The sequence below is a fragment of the Mustela putorius genome, unplaced genomic scaffold (genome assembly GCF_011764305.1).
Source record: "Mustela putorius furo isolate JIRA1106 unplaced genomic scaffold, ASM1176430v1.1 tig00003972_pilon_pilon_pilon, whole genome shotgun sequence".
Lineage (NCBI taxonomy): Eukaryota > Metazoa > Chordata > Mammalia > Carnivora > Mustelidae > Mustela > Mustela putorius.
In genome coordinates, this window is record NW_025422115.1 from 23,524,920 (window position 1) to 23,546,737 (window position 21,818).

The 21,818-nt window shown below is 49.4% G+C and overlaps 3 protein-coding genes across 10 annotated transcripts in view; 1 reads left to right on the forward strand and 2 right to left on the reverse strand.

Annotated features, from left to right (window-relative positions):
- Positions 1–8,165, reverse strand: part of SYCP2 (synaptonemal complex protein 2) — a 70,835-nt gene extending 62,670 nt beyond the window's left edge. For all 5 annotated transcript variants that reach the window (XM_045070516.1, XM_045070515.1, XM_013060194.2 and 2 more), the window contains exon 1: positions 7,912–8,165. The gene's annotated coding sequence lies outside the window, so the exon portion shown is untranslated. The remainder of the gene's footprint in view (positions 1–7,911) is intronic.
- A 670-nt stretch (positions 8,166–8,835) lies between these two features.
- Positions 8,836–20,752, forward strand: FAM217B (family with sequence similarity 217 member B). 4 transcript variants are annotated; one of them, XM_013060196.2, is made up of 5 exons: positions 8,836–9,100; positions 10,752–10,874; positions 14,917–15,028; positions 15,177–15,262; positions 16,606–20,752. In XM_013060196.2, exons 4-5 carry the CDS (start codon positions 15,240–15,242, stop codon positions 17,735–17,737), a joined length of 1,155 nt encoding a protein of 384 aa, XP_012915650.1. In that variant the 5' UTR covers positions 8,836–9,100; positions 10,752–10,874; positions 14,917–15,028; positions 15,177–15,239; the 3' UTR covers positions 17,738–20,752. The 4 variants fall into 4 exon arrangements, 3 of the variants coding, with proteins under 3 accessions (XP_012915650.1, XP_004760023.1, XP_004760020.1); XR_006603868.1 differs by lacking the exons at positions 8,836–9,100; positions 10,752–10,874 and adding an exon at positions 13,218–13,337 and having other exon boundaries at positions 16,606–18,512; positions 19,209–20,752; XM_004759966.3 differs by lacking the exons at positions 8,836–9,100; positions 10,752–10,874 and adding an exon at positions 13,218–13,337.
- On the reverse strand, positions 9,572–13,161 carry PPP1R3D (protein phosphatase 1 regulatory subunit 3D). Its single transcript, XM_004759967.2, has one exon. The coding sequence runs from the start codon at positions 12,731–12,733 to the stop codon at positions 11,834–11,836; it is 900 nt and encodes a 299-aa protein (XP_004760024.1). The 5' UTR covers positions 12,734–13,161; the 3' UTR covers positions 9,572–11,833.
- Positions 20,753–21,818: the final 1,066 nt, after the last annotated feature.

A 21,818-nucleotide genomic window follows, 5' to 3' on the forward strand; every position in this document is an offset into this window, starting at 1 on the left:
AATTCTCTCGAGGCCATCACAGAAAATAGAAATTTAGCCTGGTTCTGTTTGAGAATGTCGTATCACACACTGTTAAAAGATTTTTTTTTTTTTTTTTTTTTTAAAGATTTTATTTATTTATTTGACAGAGAGAGATCACAAGTAGGCAGAGAGGCAGGCAGAGAGAGAGGAAGGGAAGCAGGCTCCCTGCTGAGCAGAGAGCCCAATGTGGGACTCGACCCCAGGACCCTGAGATCATGACCTGAGCCGAAGGCAGTGGCTTAACCCACTGAGCCACCCAGGCGCCCCTGTTAAAAGATTTTAACACACACACACACACACACACACACACACAGAAGCTTGCTTCCTAGATAGAAAATGGGGTGGCGGGAGGATACGAAAAGTATTATCTCAAATACAGCGGGAAGAAATACGTACTGGAGGCTGGAGGTCAACAACCACAAGGGTGATTACTGAGAAACGACCTAGCCTAGAACTTTAAGCATCCACTACAGGCACTATTGTCATAAGCCTGAAGCTTAAGGGGGTAGCTGTCTGCAGGAGCAACTATTCGTTGGGTGATACAATACAGAATATCACAAAGGAATAAAATGACAAAATGCATACAAGAAAAAGCTGAGATTTCATATCTCAGATAGGAGAGATGCAGACATTCCAACATCTACTCAATAAGAATTCCAAAAATTAAAAAAAAAAAAAAAGTGAGGTAGCAACAGTTGAATAACAACCGAGAATTTTCCCAAAATAAAAATGGACATCCACAAATTTAAAGAGTCCACTGAATACCAAAGAAGACAAATTTACAAACACTGTGAGGTTATTTCTGAATAATAAAAGAGAAAATCTTAACCCACAAAAGCAAAAACAAAGCATGCAAAAGAATAACATAATAGATACCCTGTTCTCACAATAAATTTAGAAATCAACTACAAAGATAGCTTCAAACTTTCCCTATACTTGTAAACAAAAATATGTCCCTTTGCAAGATAAAAAAAGATGGAAATGACTAAATATTTAAGTGAATATGTATACATACAAAACTCTGTAAGATGAAACCAAAGCAATACTTAAGTATAATTCATAGACTTGGGCGAATCTATGAAGACATGAGGAATAGCAGAGGTAGCCCAGACTAACAGGGTCATAGGACCTCCAGATGGTAAAATTATCAGATACTTTAAAGTAACTATAAATACTGTGTACATAAAGATTATTCAGAAAGACTGAAAACTTTGACAGAAAACTAGAAACTAGAAACTAGGGTGGTAAGGAAGGCCACAGAGAATCTGAAAAAGAATCGCATAATTCTAAAAACAAAAATAGTCAATAACAAATTTATTAAGAATAAAATGGAAAGACACACAGGTGAAAATTATAGAAATAGAAGCTACATCAGAAAAAAATATCCAGAAAGAAACAAAGGTAAACAAAAATATGAGGAGAGAAACTAGAAGACAGAACAACACAGGGGATAAGTTATGAAGTCCTATGTATCTGTCACTGAAATGCTTGGAGACAGTGAATGGGGCAGAAATAGTCCTAAAGAAATGATGAGAAAGAATTTCCCCAAACCAATAAAAGATATCAAACTATAGATTCAAAAAGTCGTAAGAATCCCCAACCAAAAAAGAAAACTAATATCCAGGTGCACCACAGAAACTGCTAACAATCAAACAAAAACATTAAAAGTGCCAGAGAGTTTTAAAAAAATTACTTTTAAGTAGCATCAATCAAACTGATAGCTGACCAACAAAAACTATGAAAGCAGAAGACTTAGAGCAGTGTCTTTTTTAAAGTGCCTTAAGATTGGACTTACCCTACATGTTAGACCAGACAGACCTGACAGACACCTACAGATCATTCCATCCAAGAGCAGCAGGATACACATTCTTCTCAAGCACACATGGAAGATTCTTCAACATAAACCATATGTCAGGCCACAAAACAAGTCTTAATAAATTTAAAAAACTGAAATCATATCAAGCATGTTTTCTGACCACAAGGATATGAAACTAACAATCAATTACAAGAAGAAAACCAAAAATTCTACAATTATATGAAGATAAAACAATATCCTTCTGAACAACCAACAAATCAAAGTAGAAATTTAAAAAAAATACCTTGAGACAAATGATATGGAAAAGCAACATAGCAAAAAAACTATGGAATACAGCAAAAGCAGTTTTAAAAGATAAGGTTATGGTGAAAAATGCTTACGGTAAAAGAAAAAAGAAAGATCTCAAACAGCCTACCTTTGCACCTCAAGGAACTAGAAAAAGAAGAAAAAAGTAAGGCCAAAATTAGTGGAAGGAAGGAAATAACAAAGATATGAGTGGAAACAAATGACAGACTGAAAAGACAACACATCAGTGAAAATAAGTGTTGGATATTTAAAAAGAAAAGTAAAATAGACAAATCTTTGGCTGAGTTAATAAAAAAAAAAGAGGATTCAAATAAAATCGTAAAGAAACATTACAATTCAAATTACAAAGATATAAAGGATCGTAAGAGACAATGAACAATTACATGTCAATAAAATGGACAACCAAGAAGAAATGAAACCCAGAAGAAACATATAAACTAGAGAAATATAACACTGAATCATGAAGAAATAGAAAATTTGAACAGATTAGTCTTGAATATAGAGACTGAATCAGTAATCAAAAACCTCCCAGCACAGGAAAGTCCAGGACCAGATGGCTTCACTGGTAAATTCTTCCAAACACTAAAACCAGTGCTGCTCAAGCTCTTCCCCAAAACAGAAGAGTTGGGATACTTCCAGTCTCACTACATAAGTGAGCATTATCCTGATACCAAAGCCAGACAAGGACACTATAAGAAATCACAAAGTGCTAAGAAGAAAGTCACTTATTTGTGGAACGTAAGGAATAGCATGGAGGACATTAGGAGAAGGAAAGGAAAAGTGAAGGGGGGATGGATCAGAGGGAGAGATGAACCATGAGAGACTGTGCACTCTGAGAAAAAAAACTCAGCGTTTTAGAGGGGAGGGAGTTGGGGGGGTTGGGTGAGCCTGGTGGTGGGTATTAAGGAGGGCATGTATTGCATGGAGCACTGGGTGTGGTGCATAAACAGTGAATCGTGGAACACTGTATCAAAAACTAATGATGCACTGTATGGTCACTAACACAACACAATAAAAAATAAAGCAAATTAAAAAAACAAAACAAAACACCAGAAAGGGAAGGAAGGGAGGGAAGGAAAGGAAAGAAGGAATGAGAAAGAGAGAAAAAAGAGAGGAAGGAAGAAATTACAAAGTGCTGATAGAAAAAACTACAAATAAATTCTATAGCCAGCAAAAATACCATTCAAAAATAAAGTGAAGAGTTTTAGAGGAAACATATTTCCACATAATAAAGGCCATATATGAAAAATTCACAGCTAACATCATACTCAATGGTGAAAAACTGAGAGCTTTCTCCCTAAGATCAGGAACAAGATTAGGATGTCTACTCTCACCACTTTTATTCAACACAGTACTAGAAGTCCTAGCCACAGCAATCAGTAAAGAAAAAAAAAATTAAAGGAATTCAACTTGGTAAGGAAGAAATAAAAATCTCATTATTTACAGATGATAAGCTACCATACATAGAAAACCCTAAAGACCCCACTAAAATACTACCAGTACTGATAAATGTATTCAGTAAGGTCACAGGATACAAAATCAACATACAGAAATCTGATGCATTTCTATACACTAATAATGATGTGGCAGAAAGAGAAATTAAGAAAACAATTCCATTCAAAATTGCACCAAAAATAATAAAATCCCTAAGAATAAACTTAAAGACCTGCACTCTGAAAACTATAAAACACTGATGAAAGAAACTGAAGATGACACAAATAAATGGAATGCTATTAGGGCTGGGAGAAAATATATTGTTAAAATCTCCATACTACCCAAGCCACCTATAGTTATAAAACAATACATGTCAAAATACCAAAATCACACTTCACAGAACTAGAACAAATAATCCTAAAACTTGATTGAACCACAAAGACCCTAAATAACCAAATCAATCTTGAAAAAGAACAAAACTGGAAGTATCATAGTCCCAGATTTCAAGATATATTACAAAGCTATAGTAATCAAAACTGTATGGTACTTGCACAAAAACAGACACATAGATCAACAGAACAGAAAGTGCAGAAATAAATCCATGATTAATTATATGGTCAATTAATCTATGACAAAAGAGACGAGAATATAAAATGGGAAAATGCCAGTGTCTTCAACAAATGGTGCTGGGAAAACTGGACAGCCACGATGCAAAACAATGAAACTAGACCAATTTCTTATAGCATACACAAAAATAAATTCAAAATGGATTAAAGAACTGAATGTGAAACCTGAAACTATAAAAATTCTAAAAGAGAGCACAGGCAGTAATTTCTCTGACATCAGCCATAGCAACCTTTTTCTGGATAGGTCTCCTAAGGCATGGAAAACAAAATAAAAAAAAACTGTTGGGATGACATCAAAATAAAAAGTCTGCACAGCAAAGAAAACAGTCAACAAAACAAAAAGACAACCTATCAAATGGTGGAAAATATTTGCAAATGACATATCTGATAAGGGTTGTGTTCAAATACATAAAGAACTTATACAACTCAACAACAACAAAATTCAATTTAAAAAATGAGCACAAGACAAAAACAGCCATTTCTCCAAAGAAGACATACAGATGGCCAACGGACACATGAAATGCTGCTCACAATCGTGTATCAGGGAAATGCAAATCGAAATAACAATGAGATATCATTTCACACTTATCTGAATGGTGAAAATCAACAGAAGAAGAAACAACTGTTGGTGAGGATGTGGGGAAAAAGGAACCTTTGTGCAGTGCTTATGGGAATGAAAGTGGTGCAACCACTCTGGAAAACAGTATAGATGTTCCTCAAAAAGGTAAAACTAGAACTACCATATGATCCAGTAATTCCACTGCTGGTGATCTACCCAAATGCAAAACACAAATTTCAAAAGATATATGCATCCCTATAGTTTACTACAGCATTATTTACAGTAGCTAATTTATGGAAACAGCCCAAGTATCCATCAATAAATGAATGGCACAGATGATGGTGTATATACATAATGGAATATTACTCAGCCATAGAAAAGAATGGAATCTTGGCATTTGCAACAATATGGATAGACCTATAGAGTATAATGCTAACTGAAATAAGTCAGTCAGAGAATGACAAATACCACATGATCTCAATCGTACGTGGAATTAAAGAAATAAACAAAAAAAGAAATAAACAAGAACAGACTCTTAAATCTAGAGAACTGTTGCTTACCAGAGGCAAGGTGAGTACAGGGATGGTGAAATATATGAAAAGAATTTGGATTACTCTGAAGTAATTAAGTAAAAAATTAATTAAATAATTAAGTAAAAAAGTAATTAAGTAAAAAAGTAATTCAGATCACTCTTATTGTGATGAGCACTGTGTAATGTGTAGAACTGCTGAATCCCCATATTGTATACCTAAAACTAATAAAACACTGTACAGTAATTATACTGGAATTTAATTTTTTAAAAATAAAGAATGGAAGAATAATCCTATTTGATATTTAAAAATGTCACAAAGACACAATGCTAAAAAAAGTGTTAGTAGGAAATAAACGGATCAAAACAACAGAAGAGAGTCCAAATGCATAGGCAAACATGTAAGTTCATGCGTACAGAAGGCTTTATAAATCAGAGGGGAACAGGTAAACTCGTTGATAAACGGTATTAGGAAAACGGACTCACCATATGAAAAAAAAATTCAGACCTCTATTTCCCACACTCACAGAAAGAAAGTACAGATTCCTTCATTACGCAGTGTAATAAGTAACGTCTAAAAACGACTCGAAGGGAAGCAGGAGGCTGTCTCCGAGACTTTGTAATACAGACGGACTTAAGACATGGAACGCACAGACACCAGAACAGCGACACCCTGTACTCCTGGTCTCGGTCACGCCCCCACACGCCCCCCTTTATCAAGGAGCACACAGGAATCCTCTGTTCCCTTAGAGGGCACCCCCGCCGGCGACTCCTACAACCATCGCACAGACGCTCATTCCTGGACCTGCAACCGTCGGGCCCCAGAGAAACCCCTTTCGGGCTCATGCCACACTGTTCATGTCGTATGTGCGGGAAACCCTGTTCAAACACAGTCGTGGTGCCCGCGGGGGGCAGCCAGCGGGCATCGGGCTCCTGGTTTCCGCGTCGGTCGCCATCTCATGGGTCCTGTTCCGAGGCCCTCTTAGGGGTCTGGGAGCCTAGCAGGGAGGCGGCTTGGAGAGGCCGTCCCTCTGCGGTGCCCCCACAGCGCGCTCGCTCTCCCTGGCACACAGCAGTAGACCTTTACGTGGGCGCGGAGGCCCCACCAGGCCAGCGCGGCCGAGAAGGCGGCGGGTTGCGCCAACACTGCCGACTGTCTCTCCGCTTCGCACCGCCGAAGCGCTCAGGAATGAGAAGACACCGATTCCCTGGCAATCGCTCCCCGAGCGCAGCACCAACGCGGCGGCCGTCGCCCAACGAGGAGCCGTTGCTAACGGCGTCACACGTCCCGCTGGGACGCACGGCTCTACGGGACCCGGCGGAGTCAGCAGGCGCCCAGGGCGGCTGAGGCCAGCGGCCGCTCCGGCGACTCGCGCCGGCCCAAGTCGCAGACACGGCGGCACACGACGCCCACGACGCGGACTCCGCCCGCCGGGGACTAAGTGCTTCACGAGGACATTTCCTAAGTCGGATCACGACGAACAGCTCCAGGATTAAATGACCGTACTGAAGACCAATGTTCATTACTAACTCCTGTTCCCTCCCAATCTCTGAACATTTTGTTCTTCTTAAAGGAAAGAACAATTCTAAAGTAGGCCCCGCCTCCACCGGGGAGCCCAGTCTCAGCCCCCGAGGTTAAGACCTGGGCGGAGATCCAGGCCGCGGGACGGAAGCGCCGCAGACACCGCGAGGGAAGCAGCGTTTACACGACGTCCCGCTTCCGCCGGGTGCATTCCCAACGCAGCCCCCGCGCGCGGGGAGGGCGCATCGTCCGCACGCGGGCAGACACCGGCCAGGGCCTGCAGACCCGCCGGCAACCCCACAGGAGGGCACCCTTGGCCCCAAAGCCCCGCGGGTCAGTACAAGGCGCGCGCTCCAGCCCGCACCGACCGCTCACGTGCACGCACGGACCGGAGGCCGACCAGGACCGGGGACGGGGACCAGGGACGGGGACCGGGGAGGAGCAGCGCCCTCGCCCCTCCCTAGAAGGGACCCGCCGGCGGCCTCAGCGAACAGCCGCGACCTCGCGGCGGAGCCCCGCGCACGCACCCGTCTCATTAGCGCCCCCAGCGCCGCGCTCGCAGACAGCCGGGCCGCCGCAGGTGGGAGCCGGCGCCCCGCAGGCCCCGCCCGCCCGCAGGCCCCGCCCGCCCGCAGGCCCCGCCCGCCCGCAGGCCCCGCCCGCCCGCAGGCCCCGCCCGCCCGCAGGCCCCGCCCGCCCCGCAGGCCCCGCCCGCCCCGCCGCCCCAGCCAACCGCGAAGGCAGGGGGCGGGGCTCGGACTCTCCTCACCTGAGGCGGCCGCCGGGTCTGCCCCGCGCGTGGGCCCCGCGCCGCCCCGCAGTCCACCGCCCGCCGCTCGCGCCCGCCGCCCGGCGCGTAGTGCGGACCCAGCCCCTGCCTGCCCCGCGATCGGCGCGAGGCCCGCGCTGCCCGGCCGGCCGCAGTCGTCCTCGCCGCCGCGCCGCCGCGGCCGTTTCCACAACGGCTCCGCCTCAACCGTCAGGGGCCGGCCGTCCCCCCGCTCGCCCACCCGCTGCTGCCGGAGACCGGCCCCGCGCCACGGCCCCCAGCCACGCAGCCCCACCGTCAGGGAGGCCCGGCCCGGCGCCCGGCTCTACCTGCGGCTGGGAGAAGCTCCCCCGTCCGGCCCGGGAAGCCGCCGCCACGGCCGCAGCCTCGCGTCGCGTCTCCGGCCTCGGCTCCTCAGGCGGCCGACGGAGGGCGGGAAGCATCCGACCAATCAGCGCCGCGTGCGTTCGGAAGCGCGTCCAATCAGCGCGGCGCGCGGTTCAGGCTCCACCCCTAGCACCCGACGGTGACGCAGGAATCGCCGAGGCCCGAGGCAGGGGCGCCGCGGTGGGCGGGGCAGGGTAAGGGGACTGCGCGCTGCGGCCACGGCCCCGGCCCCGGCCCCAGAGGAGGCGACGGCGGCCCTACCCGGCCGGCACTGCCCTCCCCGGGTGCGGACGCCGGGTGCCCCCACTCGCCGCCGTGCAGGACGCCGGCGGCCCCGGGAGACCTCTGGGCTGCCCACCAGCCCCCTGGACGGTGACGGCGTGACGGGGTCGCGGGGACCCGGTCACAACTGCGAACCGTGCGAGCGGGCGAGGGCCCGACTCACCCGAGGGAGGCCACGTGCCACCGGGCCACGCCCACCCGTGGCCACGCCCATCCGTGGCCACGCCCACTGGGGGACACGCCCCACTCCAGTGTCCTAGACGCCAGCGGTGCCAGGGTTTGCTGCCCTCCCCGGCCAAACCGCAGACCCTTGGGGGACGTTAGGTTGAGGCCCTGAAGGCGTGGTTCTGAGCACAATCATCAACTGTTTCCCAGGCTTTTTGGAGCATTTCCACTTAAGTTATCCGTTTAAATGAGAAGATCAACGGATGCTTGTTGTGCGAAACAGGAAGCAATTCCGAAACGGACCAGCAGACAAGCACTTGGGAAGTCACGTCCCGATCTCTGGTCTTACCACCTTTAGTGGAGAAGAAAATTAAGGATGCTTTGTTGTTTCACGGATCGGGCAAGCACGGGGTTTAGTTCGCGACCGCATGGAAGATAAAAGCGATCATCTTAATTGTTCTTAAGTAGGGTTTTAGAGGATGGTGTTAGATGGAAAACCCAATCATAACTGGGTTTCCCATTAAATTTCACAAGCACCTCCTGTTACAGGGCAGAGCAGGTGGACTTTGGTCTAGGTTGAAGGCTGACCGGGAGACTTACCAGGTGGGGGGCTTCAGAAGAATGGCTGAAACCCCTCTGAGCTTCATTCTCGTCGGCTAAGAAAGCAGGGGCATTATCTATCAGGTAATTTTCAGAGTTCAACGAAATCCTCTGCATGCAGTACCTATCACTGAGGCAAGCCAATAAGAATGAGGGCACAGTACATGTTAGTTTCTTTCCCCGAAGTGCAAGGCGTTGTGCTGGGTGAGGGACACAAGGCGGGGGGGGGGGGGGGGGGGGCAGGAGAGAGACACTCATTACTCCACACACAGAACTCAGTAAGCATTGAAAGAATCATTTTCCCACACCCTACACTCCCTTCAAACTTGCATCAGATGTTAACACGGACCCGACCTAAGAGACCACATTTGTTTCTCAAGGACATACACAACTGTGCTCCTAAGGCGGAGGGGCAGTCCTACAATTTTCCCTTTTTTGGCAAGGCACTAAATCTGATAGTGTTTTAGAAAGAGTAAGACTTACGTATGAAATGACTTAAACAAGAAGTTTCTAAAGTCTTGTTTCTATAATTAGATAAGAAAAACACACCTCAGATAGCAATTTATGCACATACTTTAATATTGAGGCTTGAGTGAAATAATCTTAAATGACCTTCAAATATGTTTGGGGCGATAGCCCCACAATTGCACAATCCACTGCAAAATTTTAAAATTTAAGCAATATAACTGTTTCAGGATCTGAAAGTTCTCCTTAAGCTAAACTTTATCAACTTCTTTATCAAATAGGCAGGTATATTTAAGTTTTTACATTTTTAAATGTTGATTTTTTTAAAGGCACGTTGAGGTTCTCTTACTATCGAAGATAAAACATTTACTGTATATTCCATGAGCAGAACCTTTTTGACAAGTGACTTTCACGTGGATAAGATTCTTTACATGCCTTTTACGCAACAATACATTTGACAGCTCTAACTCTTATACCTGAATGCTCTGGACAGTTGTCTTGCACTCTGGGCTTGGGCCAAGGACACAACAGCTAAGGCTCTCAGAGGCTTGGTGACCTAATTGGACAGTTAATTAAACAGCAGGAAATGGAAATAGGCTTCTGTCCCTCTTGCATGTCAATGTAGTGCACAGTGCTAGTAGCCAAAGGTTGTTCTATTGAATTACAACACTTTAAATCAAAATTCAGTGTTCTTATTATCAAAAGGTATCAAAGAAAGCGACCTCTCTTCTTTGAATTTTAGAAACACATAAGTTGCAATTATAAAACAAATTGGTTAAAAGGCAAAACACATCGTTTACATAGCGATTTGACAAATGTCAATAAGTATTCAAAAATTGAGAGTCAATTCATTGGTGACAGCTATCACAAATTAATGACACTGGTTTCAACTGTATTAGAACCAAACTTCCCAAGTTGGAGGCCTTGTTCATCTTGGCTGGGTTTCCACACCTCAGTGTTAGCACCTGCTGTCAGAGAGACCACCGCTCAGCACCAAAAGAAATCAGCGGCAGCTCGCTGGGAGTTTTAAGTCATCCTGGCATTCAGCAGGGCACAAAGGCTTTGACTTCTTGGTTAGAGATAAACAACAAAGAAGGAAAAGCATTGAACATTTTAAAAATGGGGAGGTGGGGAAAGTCCAGACAATGTTAGAAACTCTCCTGTCTGAAGGCACAAACAATAAAGTTGGCAGGTAGCTGATAAAACTGGGAAAATATGAATACAATTTAAAATGATTAAAAAGTATAAATACTGATGACTTTTCCTGCAGGGCTCCAGCTACTGATAAAAACACCTGCCAGTTCCACTTGATAACCTGACTTCTGAAGGATGACCGCTGGAATTTTCTGACACTTAAGCAGACATTAAAGGAGTCACCTTAGTCATCAAAAAGGTAATTGCAAAGGGCATTGTTGCCTGAAATTTTTCCATAGAAGTGCCTGAAAATTGAAATAACTTAAGGCAGAATTTCTTAAAATGTTTAGGTCGTCTCAAACCTAAACAGAATGGCCTGATAACATGCAGATACATAATTATCAAAGAGAGGAAGGGGGAGGCGAGACTGCAAGAGAAGGGGCTGTTTTGCTAGTTTTGAAAGTCCATCTTTCCCCCCTTCCTTGGCTGTTGATGTAGAAGACACATGGCCTAACCAGGGCAGCCTGAACTCCCAGGAATGGCTGTATGATGACTGATGAGGCATAAATTTCTTGCCTATTAATAGTTTCCCACTGTTAGAAGTCTACAGACATTGGCAAGCAACCTAGTCTCAGGTTTTCCTTGTCCCAGGGCAGAAACGCCTCAAGGGACCACGATGGGGGTCACACCGAACATTCTGTTTGCAATGGGCACAGACACACAGGGCTTATTTTTTAGCTTGTTAAATCCAGAATGTTCTTGAGAAGGCATCCAATCAGGGTAAAATGTTCCAACATCACAATGATCATAAATAACAGCTACATTTACAGAGACCCGGTCAGAACACATGCAAAAGCCACAGGCTTTCCTAGCAGGAGGATGCCGGCCTTTCCAAAAAACCCACCAACCAACCCACCCCACCCTCCCCGCCGGGGCTCTCTCCGGAAGGGCCGACCCAGCCATGCATCCGCCCACCCAGCACCCTCCCCCGGCGCGTTCTAAGACTCGGCCTTCCGGCCACCTGAGGCTACTTTTTAGACCTAGTTACACAGATGTTTCAAGTAGAAGACGGGAAGGGCCACCGCCCAGGGACCTTGCAGCGGGAAGTGAAGTGAGAAGACTCGGGCTGGCGGTGGGGTATGAGGAAGAGCAACCGCACGCACGGGAGAGACCGGCGAGGGAACCGCTGGGGCCGGGCCGGGCCGGGCCGGGCCACCCTCAGATGAAGTGGATCCAGCTCTCCTCGCACTCCCCACGAGGCATGTGCAGGGCGTGGTTGCGGCACGTGAGGCTGTAGTCGCGGCCATGGTTGTTGTCCCAGTACTCGGCCCCGGCCACTCGGTAGCGCAGCGCGAAGTGCACGCGCGAGCCCAGCGCCAGCAGGAAGGGCGGCACCGGGAAGCCGAAGGCGAACACATCCTCCGTGCCCTCGGCGCCCGCGGGCCCGCGCCACCGGGCCACCACCTCATGCGCGCTCTTCCAGTCTGAGAAGGTGTAGCGCACCGCCACCTGCTTCTCGAAGGCCACGTTGCGCACACGCACCGTGCCGCTGATGCCCAGGTCGGAGCAGGTGACGCGCTCCAAACAGACGAGCTGCCGCCCCAGGCGCTCGCTGAAGTCGGTGGCCTCGATGGGCGGCAGGAAGTCGGGCACCAGGCACTGCAGGGTGAACTCCAGGTCCTGGCTGCTGCAGCACAGGTCCGAGTTGATGGCGAGGCGCGACAGCACGTGCAGCGGCACCGACGGGTCGTCGCCCGCATTGAACACCTTGACCTGCGCCAGCTCCAGGCCCAGCGCGTCGGCGAAGCGTACGCGGAGCTGCCGGCTGCAGCCCGGCCGGCACGCGGCTCCCGGCGCGCCCCCAGCCTTCTGGCGCCGTTCGGGGGAACTCGGCAGCGAGCGCGCCCGCCGCAGGATGATGGGCCGGAGGCGGGGGTCGCAGCCGGAGGGCTCGGGGGGTGGAGGCGGCGCGCGGCCCGGGCTCCCGGGGGGCCTGCAGGGCCGTGGCTCCCGGGCAGCGCCGCCGTCCAGGTCTGAGAGGCAGCTGAGGCTTCGCGGGGCGGGCTTCCGCGACCCCGGGGCGGGGGGCAGGGCCGCCGAGCCCCAGCCTCCGGACATGGCCCGGCCAGCCGTCGGGCGACAGGAAGCCGGAACCGAGGGGCAGCCTCCGGACCCGGAGCTCGCTACCTCGGGGTCCCCGTCGGGCTCAGAATTCCCTAGTGTCCGCCGAAAACCGCCGCCCGCAGGGAGCCTCTGGGGCCGGCTGTGCGCTCCCCCCGTCCGCCGCCGCGCCCCCCGAGTCCTGGCGCAGGTCTTCCGCTTCTTGCAGCGAGAAAGGAGATCGTCAGCCGAGAGATGAGTGCTTTCTCCGGGGGAGGCTTTTCCGCGCCCCCCCTCCCTGGGAGCGCAGGGTAGCGCCTCCCTTCGGCTTCTTCCGAGGCCCTGGTCGGGGGACGCGGGCGGCGCAGCCCCTCCCACCTTCCCGGCCGCTGCGTTACTTACATGGCTGCAACTTGTCGGGGCGCAACTTCCCGGCGAGCCTGCGCCCCGCCCCTCGTGACGCCGCCGCGCGCCGGCCCCGCCGGCCCCGCGCAGCCGGGGAGCCCTGCGCGCCGCCGCCTCCCCTGGCCTGCCGCAGCGCGCCGCAGTCCGGCCTCCCCGCCCCGGCGCCGGGGAGGCTGCCTGGCGGCCTCGTCACGTGTCCTCGGCGATCGCCCAACAGGTCTGATCAATTTCTGTCTGCATCTGCCGGGTCCCTGCGCCTATCGATCGCAGACCTGTGTCTGCACCAGCGAGGACCAGAAAGATGCATGCTGCGGGCCCTTGGACTTCTGGGTCACCGGGTTGGGGGGTGCGCATCAATCGGCCTTTCCAGAAGCGGGCCCCCGGCTAATTGGAAGCCTGTAGGCTAGCCAGCTCCTTGGACGTCTGCCCTGCACCCTGGGGCCCCTGCCAGACCGAGGGAGCCTCGCTGCGCAAGGGGCTGGCGTCCCACCACACATCACCCACAATGCTTTGCCGCCCGGACCGCCAGCCAGTTCCCCGGAGGGTGGGGAGGGGGCGGTGCTGCCCTGTCCGGCTCCTGGCGCGGGGCCCGAAGACCTGGGAACCGGAGTTAATGCCCTGTGATGAATTACGCGGCTGCCCTTAATCGGCCGCTGGCGCTGGGGAAGCCTTTCTGTAGCCAGAGTCTCAGACCTTTAGCTCTGTTCCGCTGCGGGCGCGAGCCACCAGGGAAACCGCGAGCTTGCTTTCTGCATCTTAGGATGCAGGCCCCCTGCAAGAATTTTCTCCTATTTCACTCTGTAATGGCCCGAAAACGCCGCCGCTTACCTGTAGAGCGTGCCAGGTGAAATGCACTGGGGAAGGTGCAAAGGCGCCCTCCAGACAGCAGTACGGGGCCAGCCATCGTAGAAGGTTCCTTTTATCGTCCCGGGGGACAAAGCAGAAGGAAAACCAAACGACTGATGGAGGGCTGGCCCAGTAAAGAACCTTCTCTACATCTAACATAAATCAAGCCTGCTGATGGTGTAAGTCACTAATTGTGAGAGCCTGTGTGCCCTGGCTGAAAGGCACAGGCGCTGATGAGAAGTAATACAGCAGAGTTTCAGGAAGAGAAAAGTCTTCTACCCCACCTCTTGTCTATTTTACGGAGGTGCCGGGTGTCGTGGAAGAAAGTATTCACTTTCAAATCAGGGCCCTTTTAGTAGGCCACCCACTCAAGATCAGGGAAAGCAGCATTCTTGATACAAATCAATGGAATTTCACAGAGATAACATTATATGATCTGAATTACTATACTGACAATCTTTTAATGCACTGATGTGATCCCGAAGGCGGGAGAATTAAAGGGGAGCTTCCCCAATAGAGTGGTTGTTCCATGACAGCTGGGATGTGTGCCTAATCCTGGCCATTTTCAAGGCTCTCCTGTAATTACTTGTTGAATGAATGAATGAATGAATGGGCATGGGAGATTGGAGTAATACCCAATCTTAATCATTAATTAGCCCCACACATTTCTGAGGAGGCGTGTGTGTGTGTGTGTGTCTGTGTGTGTGTCTGTGTGTATAAGAAGAGAGGGAAGGATTCCATAGGCAACATTTATAGCTGTGTGATTTTATATCTAATATCCACTGTGAAAAACAAACAAGCAAAAAAGATGAAACTGTACACAGAAGGCAGTACCCCCCCCATTTCAATACTATGCAAATATTTCGAAACAAACCAGTGCAAGCCAGCCCAGTACTGGGGGCGGGACCCTTTGCAATCCATATTTACCCACAGGGTTCTGTTGCTTCCAGTTCCGGTGGTGAGTCTTCCTTTCCAAATATAAGAGGAATAAAGAAGTCACTTCCCCAGCTGTCATCATCTGCAAACATACTGAGCAAGAATATTTCAAGCACGACAGAAAAGGTGATGTAAATTCTGAGGGAAAACCTTATTAGATCTGTTCTGCTGTTGTGTTGTGTGTGTGCTGTCACGGTATTTGTTATCTTATCTAAATTATTGAATTTATTATCTTATCTAAATTTTTATTTTTAAAAGCATGTTTGTTTTTTAGACAGTCTGTCAAACCCTAGAAGATGATCAGCCATCTGATTTTTTCAAGAAAGGGAATAGGGTGATGAAGTCTCATCAGAAAAGCAGGTAAATGATTTTAATTGCTTTATCTTGCAAAAGGCACATGATACCAGTTCTCTAGGCCGAATATGTGTGGCTGGAAAAAAAAAAATGTCTGTGGGGAAGAAATCTGTGTTTACATTTTTTATGCAACAGAAATGAGTTGGCAAAGTGGTTTTAAACATTATGAGTTAGTAAGAATTCCAGAGGTCATAATTCTGCCACCATTAGCAGAACCTATCATTTTGGGTTAAGCCACTTAATTACCCTTCTATGACTGTTTCCTTTTTTATAAAAAGGATCCTGATAATCACTTTTATTGATGTACACTGACAGAGTCAACAAGAGTTATAACAGGATTGGTTATGAGTTCCATTTCTTCAACATACACTGAGCATGTGTTAGTTTGTTGGCCATGATTCAACACCTTTCATATTTATTAAGAAATCACGTATTTTCAAATGATTGCTTACTGTGGTAGAAACCACAGGACCAGTGAACCTCTGAGGTTTCCAGAAGGCATATTAACACTCATTTGCTTTTACCCTACCTGACTTGGGTTCCTGAGAGGTATTGTGAATCCTAGTGAGATGCTGTGTTTTGGGTAAATACACAGAAAAGAAAGTATTTTCAACTCTGGTAGAAGATCTTCCCTCAGAGTAAATCGCTGGGCGGTTGCTCTCCTAGTCATCATTCCCTTTTCTGCACAATTCGCAAGACAGCAGTAATCCTGTTTTCATTCATGCTCTGCTTTACAGCACCCTGTGATATTTTTTTTTCTCTCTCCTTTTAAAGTTTTCCTGAATGTGTTTCCTATTTGAGAATACTTTAGTAAGCTTTTGATTAAAGGTACAGGTTGTCTGTGCTATACTCTTTCATATTAAGATTAGATTAGATTAGATTCAAGGGCTCAGAATCACCACTCATCAGTGATTAAGTTGTAGAAAACTTGCATTTTACACCTTGTTTACTTTTCATGGAAAGTAGCCTTGAGAAAGAAACCATGGCTTTTACTCACTAGGGTCATTAAACACTGTTCACCAACAGCAGAACAGATGGAGAGTTTAGGACAGATATTCTCCAAACTGGTGGTGGTGATGTTTTTTTAAAGTATACCTGACTGGTCTAAAATTATAAGCACTTTAAGAAATGTCAGTGTTTTTCCGAAGTGATACTATTTGATATGAGACTGAATCCGTGCAACTTCTTTTGGCCCCTGTGCCCTGCACTGTTTCTTGACTAGAGCCCAGGGTGGCCCACTGCCCCTCCCAGGGACAGGGCCGGCCACAGCCAGGGGAGCCTGCTTGTTTAATCACAGCCAGACCTCTTTGTGTCTTACGAACTAAGAATTACAGTTTTCTTTCTTACAGCAATATGAATGGTGGCCCGTCTTGGAATAAAGTACAACGTTCAAAAAACCCTTCAGGAAAGAGGCAGAGTCAATCCCAAGTGCCCCGCGTGCCCTCCCAGCCTCCTGCGGACGGACTCCAGGACAGCAGGTTCCCAGAAGGAAAACCCAAAAGGAGCCCACCAGGCCCTCAGCGGCGGGGCGCCTCGGGGAAGGAGCTGTTTCTGGACCTGCAGTGCATGAAAATCCTGAAGGAGGGTGTGGGCGAGGATGAGGACAGCGCCAGCGACCTATCCGACTCGGAGCGGGTGCCCCTGCTGCCGTCGGTGCGCGCGCCCCCGGAGCTGCACCTGCGCGCGGAGGAGATCCACGCTACCGACCCGGGCCTGGAGTCAGACGCCGAAGCTGAAGCCCGGGGTGGCGCGCACCCCTCCTACCAGTATGCGGACTTCCTGCCGGCCCCGTTCAACTCCTGGGACCTCCGCGACCTGGCCGTGCCACCCGGCACGGAGCCCAGGCCCGCAGCTCGCTGCGGCGCTGTAGGGCCACTCGCCAGGTACATCGACAGGCTGGTCCAGCTCGAGTGGCTGCAGATGCAGACCGTCCAAGGTGAGAAGGGGAAGAGCGCCAAAGCCAAGCCTCCCACCGTCCCTGGCATGTCCACGGGGGCTCTGAAAAGCCCAGGCAGAAGCAAGTTGGTGGCCAGTGCTGCAGCCAGGCCTCCCCAGGAGGGGGCTTGCAAGCCTGGCGCTTCCCGGAGGAAGGAGCTGCACCCAGAAGAAGCCCGACCGTCCTATTACGCGTTTGACACAGCCAAAGGCCTCCGTGCGCCTCGGGCCAGCAGGCCGAGTTCTCAGAAGCCAGCCCTCGATGTGAGGATGGAAGAGCAGAGAAAGAAAGTCAATAAGAGCCCCAGACTCCAGCGCTGGGACCCGCCCTGTGGTGACAGTGGCAGCGCCAGGGCTCCCGCGCAGGGGGCGACCCCCCGCAACTCCGCTACCCCCGGCGGGGCGGCCAGAACACAGGCACACGCGGGCCTGAAGAAGAAGGGCGGAGCAAGCAGCTGTGTCCCCACCGCCATAGCCAGCGAGAAGAAACCCAAAACTAATGGAGTAAAGCCAAGCACATACAAATTCAAGCAAGAACCGAAATGATGCGTTGCAAAGTCCCACAGAGTGCTAAATGTCAGAGCTCTTCCGAAGGTTGGCACACTGTGAGTCCAAGGACGTTTTCTGGCGACCCACAGGCGAGTCCTCGGGTGGTCCTGGGGTGCAGCCGGCTGCGGCTTATTTGCCAGGAAAGGCAGCTTTCAATGAGCCTTTCTTCGTGCTGGCAATCTTAAGCACATGAGAGCCCTTTAGCTTCATGAACCCAGGTCTGCGCCATATAAGGACATACAATGACCAGTCCGAACTGGACGCCGCTGCCAGGCGCACACCCCCATGGCCGCACCGTCCAGCTCCCCCAGCTGCCCCCCAGCTGCCCCCCAGCTGCCCCAGCCCCGAGCACCTGCAGGTCGAAGGTCATGCGTACCGTGTTCAACTGTGCAGAGTCTGAGATGTTTGAAAGAGGGTTCTCCGTGCCTTTCTCCTAAACCGTCCAGACAGAAATCCTGTCTACTTCAGGCCCAGGAGGGGCCACAGCCCTTCCTCTCATTCGGGAGCCCCTTCTGGAGCAAAGTCATGGAACACTGAGCTGCTTGTTCTTTCCAGACAGTGGAATCTAATATTTTTATAGTTTTTTGTTTCGTTTTGTTTTTTAAGGCATTTGAAACTCAGAGGTGGTGGTGAAATCCACCTTTGTGTTCTCTGCCCAGAGATGAAAGCAGTGCCCAGTGGGTCTCAGAAGAACCCTTCCTGCCTGGTGGGAGCCCAGAGCGGAGCACTTGGCACCCAAGCGACTCTGGCATATGTGTGGCTTCTAGAAAAGGTACGTAGTAAAGCCACGGTTTGTGGAGTCTGCACGGAAGGCCTGCCACGCACCGTAGATACACATGAGAGCACTGTGACTGTGACCGGCATCACGTTACTGATTCGGGACCTGGGGCCTGCTGTAGGAAGCCGACATGACATGATCTGCTTTACTTTGCAAGAGCAGGATCTTATCACCTTGCTTCAGGGCGGAGGGGTGGGCGACACATTTCCAGATTGGGGGGGGTGTCTTCTTCACAAACAGTGGGTCCTGTGGCTCCCTGACTCTTCTAGAAGCTTCTTATTTAACCACCACTAAGCTGGGTCTACGTGGGATTTCAGTCGCACTGTGAGGCCTCTGTTAATAATGTAAAATCTTTAAAACCTTTGGTGGACCACTGGATATACAGTATGTTTTAATCACGGAAGCCAGTTTATCTCTTGAAATGATTATTTGCTTTCATCCATACGTGTTTCTATTTTTTTCACCTTTAGGTCAAATGTTTTCCAAGGCCCTTCAGTTAAGAGGATAAGGACAAGAGACATTCGTAAATAAAATAATGCGCACAAGTTAGATGTTAAGATCCCATTTACAATCAGACTTTACTAATACGAAACAACATGTACAGATGTTTAGGGCCGTTTTCTTTTGTCCCATGACTCGACTTCCAGATTTTCACAGTTTCTGTCTTATGCTCTTTACCTTCCACACCAGCCTGCTGGAGAGAGTGCGTGTTTTCATGAAGATCTTGTACCTTTTTATACGGACGAAGACGCCCATCTAGTGGGGCTCATTTCCCTAGTTCTCCGTTACGCTGTGACGTGTCCACTCACTGTGTGCACTGCGGCTTGAAACCCTAGCGCGGCTCTGTTCGCCTTCCTGTGGTGGCTGCGTGGCGCCCCCCGCGCCCTTTGCCTGCGCTGCTCCTTGTGAGCGCGGCGGGACTCGTCCTTTGTATCCGGCCGGCGCTGCCCCTCATTCGTGATGCCTTCTCGGCTGCGACGTCCACCGGCTCTTTAGGACATTTCAGGGCCGATGAGTCTCTGTGAGCACGTCATGTATATACATGCACTCCCATTATTAATACTAAGGGGTCTCTAGTGAGCTGCTGCCTTCTCCATGAGTGCCGTGTGGGGGTCCTCTGGGAAGCCCTACAGGGTGAAGGATCCGTGTCCACGCTTCCTGGTGGACATTTGAGCCGAAGACCATCCTGGTTAAGAAACTGGGAGGCGGTGCCTCGGATGTCACATTTGTTCCTTGCGCTTTGAACTGAAGTCAGTTTCCTAATTTGGGGGACAGTTATAATGTCACATGTTATGACAGTTTGAAAAGCCTGAAAAGGTGACTTTGCTTACTCACATTTTTGCCTCAGGTTGACGGTTTATTTTAAGCAGGATTCTTGCTGCTGGATCAGAGCCCCCGATGACCAGCAGGGGCTCACTGCAGAAAATAAGCACAATTTCCTTCCCAGGATTTCCTAGCCCCTCCCGATACAGCCTCCTGTCCTAATGCTGCAGACCCTAATCCCGCTGACCCTGCAGACCGCGCCCCAGAGCGGAGTCCTGGCCTCCTGAGGGTGATCCCGTCTGAGCCACCCAGGGTCCTGCGAGTCTGGGGACCTGTCATTGTCTCCAGAGAAGTGCCTCTCACTTCTGGGAGTTGTTGACATACGTGTTGTGTTTAAACCAACTAAAATAATCCAAGGTTTAAAAAAAAAAAAAGCGTAGAGAAAATTAAGAACCATTGAAGGTTTAGAATCAGTTGTGAAAGTGTACAAAAGCGAATGAAACTGCAAAAACCTATAAGTATCAGCTATGGTTCTCTGGGGCGAGACTAGCTCTCAACTCCTCAAGGCCCAGGCCGGCTGAAGGATCGGAGCTGACTGGCGGGGCGGCGGCGGGAGCCTGTGTGGACCGGATCAGAGCGCCCCGGGTCTCCTGGCAGCTACGGGCTGGAAGGACGGAGGCTTATCCCGGTTTTTACGCCAGTAGGCTAGTTTCCAGAAAGACGGAACAATCTCTACCTTTCCTGATTTAAATGCGAGTTCCTCTTGACCCTCACTTACTCGAGTAGTTAAAAATAGAAAACTCTAGGTGGTATCGTGTTTCAAGATAACAGAGAAGCAGTATTCATGATTTCTTCATGTCTGTGTCCAGGGGTCCATTTCAAACGGCCTGGCCCCGTCGAGCATGTTTGTTATTTGCTGTTAAATTATTGTATGCTTGGTTTTGTACACAATAAAATGAAAACACATCTTACGTTTTCATGAAGCTGGATTTTTCCTTCCTTGAGGTCGATGAAACAGTAGGAGATATTGTCTGGGTTTTTCGGGTGTGGGCCCATTGTGCTTTTCGTGCAGTTCTCTTCCTGAGTCTGCCGGGTCATTTCACAGAACCGCTGGGCAGGAGACCATGCCTTGTCCTTTCTTAACACTCAGCAGCACACCTGCCAAAGGACGGGGGACATCTGAGAAGCATGACTGGGCTTTCTAGAGTCCCTGCTCCTCTTCTTAAGCCCAGAAGGTGCCCAATGGTTAGGGAGCCCGGATGGAAATTCAGTAACAGTAGAGCGACATGATAGGAGCTCACACAAGAACATGCACCTCCTGGACCGGGAGCCGGCTCTCCCCGGGAATGCGCCTGGAGCTGCAAACATTCTCAAAGGCTCCTTTTTCTAAGCTCACTTCTGAGAAGGAGGTCCATTCATTTGAGTCTACCAAATAGTGGCAGTTTAAACAGTAATTCCGGGGGGGATTAAAAAGCAAAATTCCACCGAGAAAATTTTATAGATGTTATTGGCTTTATTTAATGATGTGCGAGTCGGGGAGCCTCCACCCAGCAGGTGGAAAGGAGCTCCAACGTGTGCGCGAAAGGACGGACTTCTATAAGCAGAAGGGAGCAGGCACGAGGAAGTTGTGCTAGATAAGAAAGTGGCCGGGTCACTGCAAGCTCACTTTCCCTTTTGGGGTGGCCAGGGTCTTATCAGGAGAATGGCCTCCCCAGTGCGGATCAGGTGACAGCTGACTGCCTAGTTTAAGATCCTGCTCTGAGCCCAGACTCCGAATAAGGCTGGGTTCTGTGGCCAGCTGGGCAAAGTCATGCCGTAAGGCCCTGTGGTCTTTTTATCAGGGGGTTTAAAAATAATTTTCTGGTAGTTGGAAAACCAACCATATTGGAAGTTTTAAATCACATACTTGTACATAAAAGGGCAGGTTATTCTTGGATGTTGCTGTTTTATTATCCACGAGGCAGCAAACAAAACCTCTCGACCTAACCCTAAAACCACCTCAGTCCAATGGTCTCCTTGTTTGATTAACATCATAAA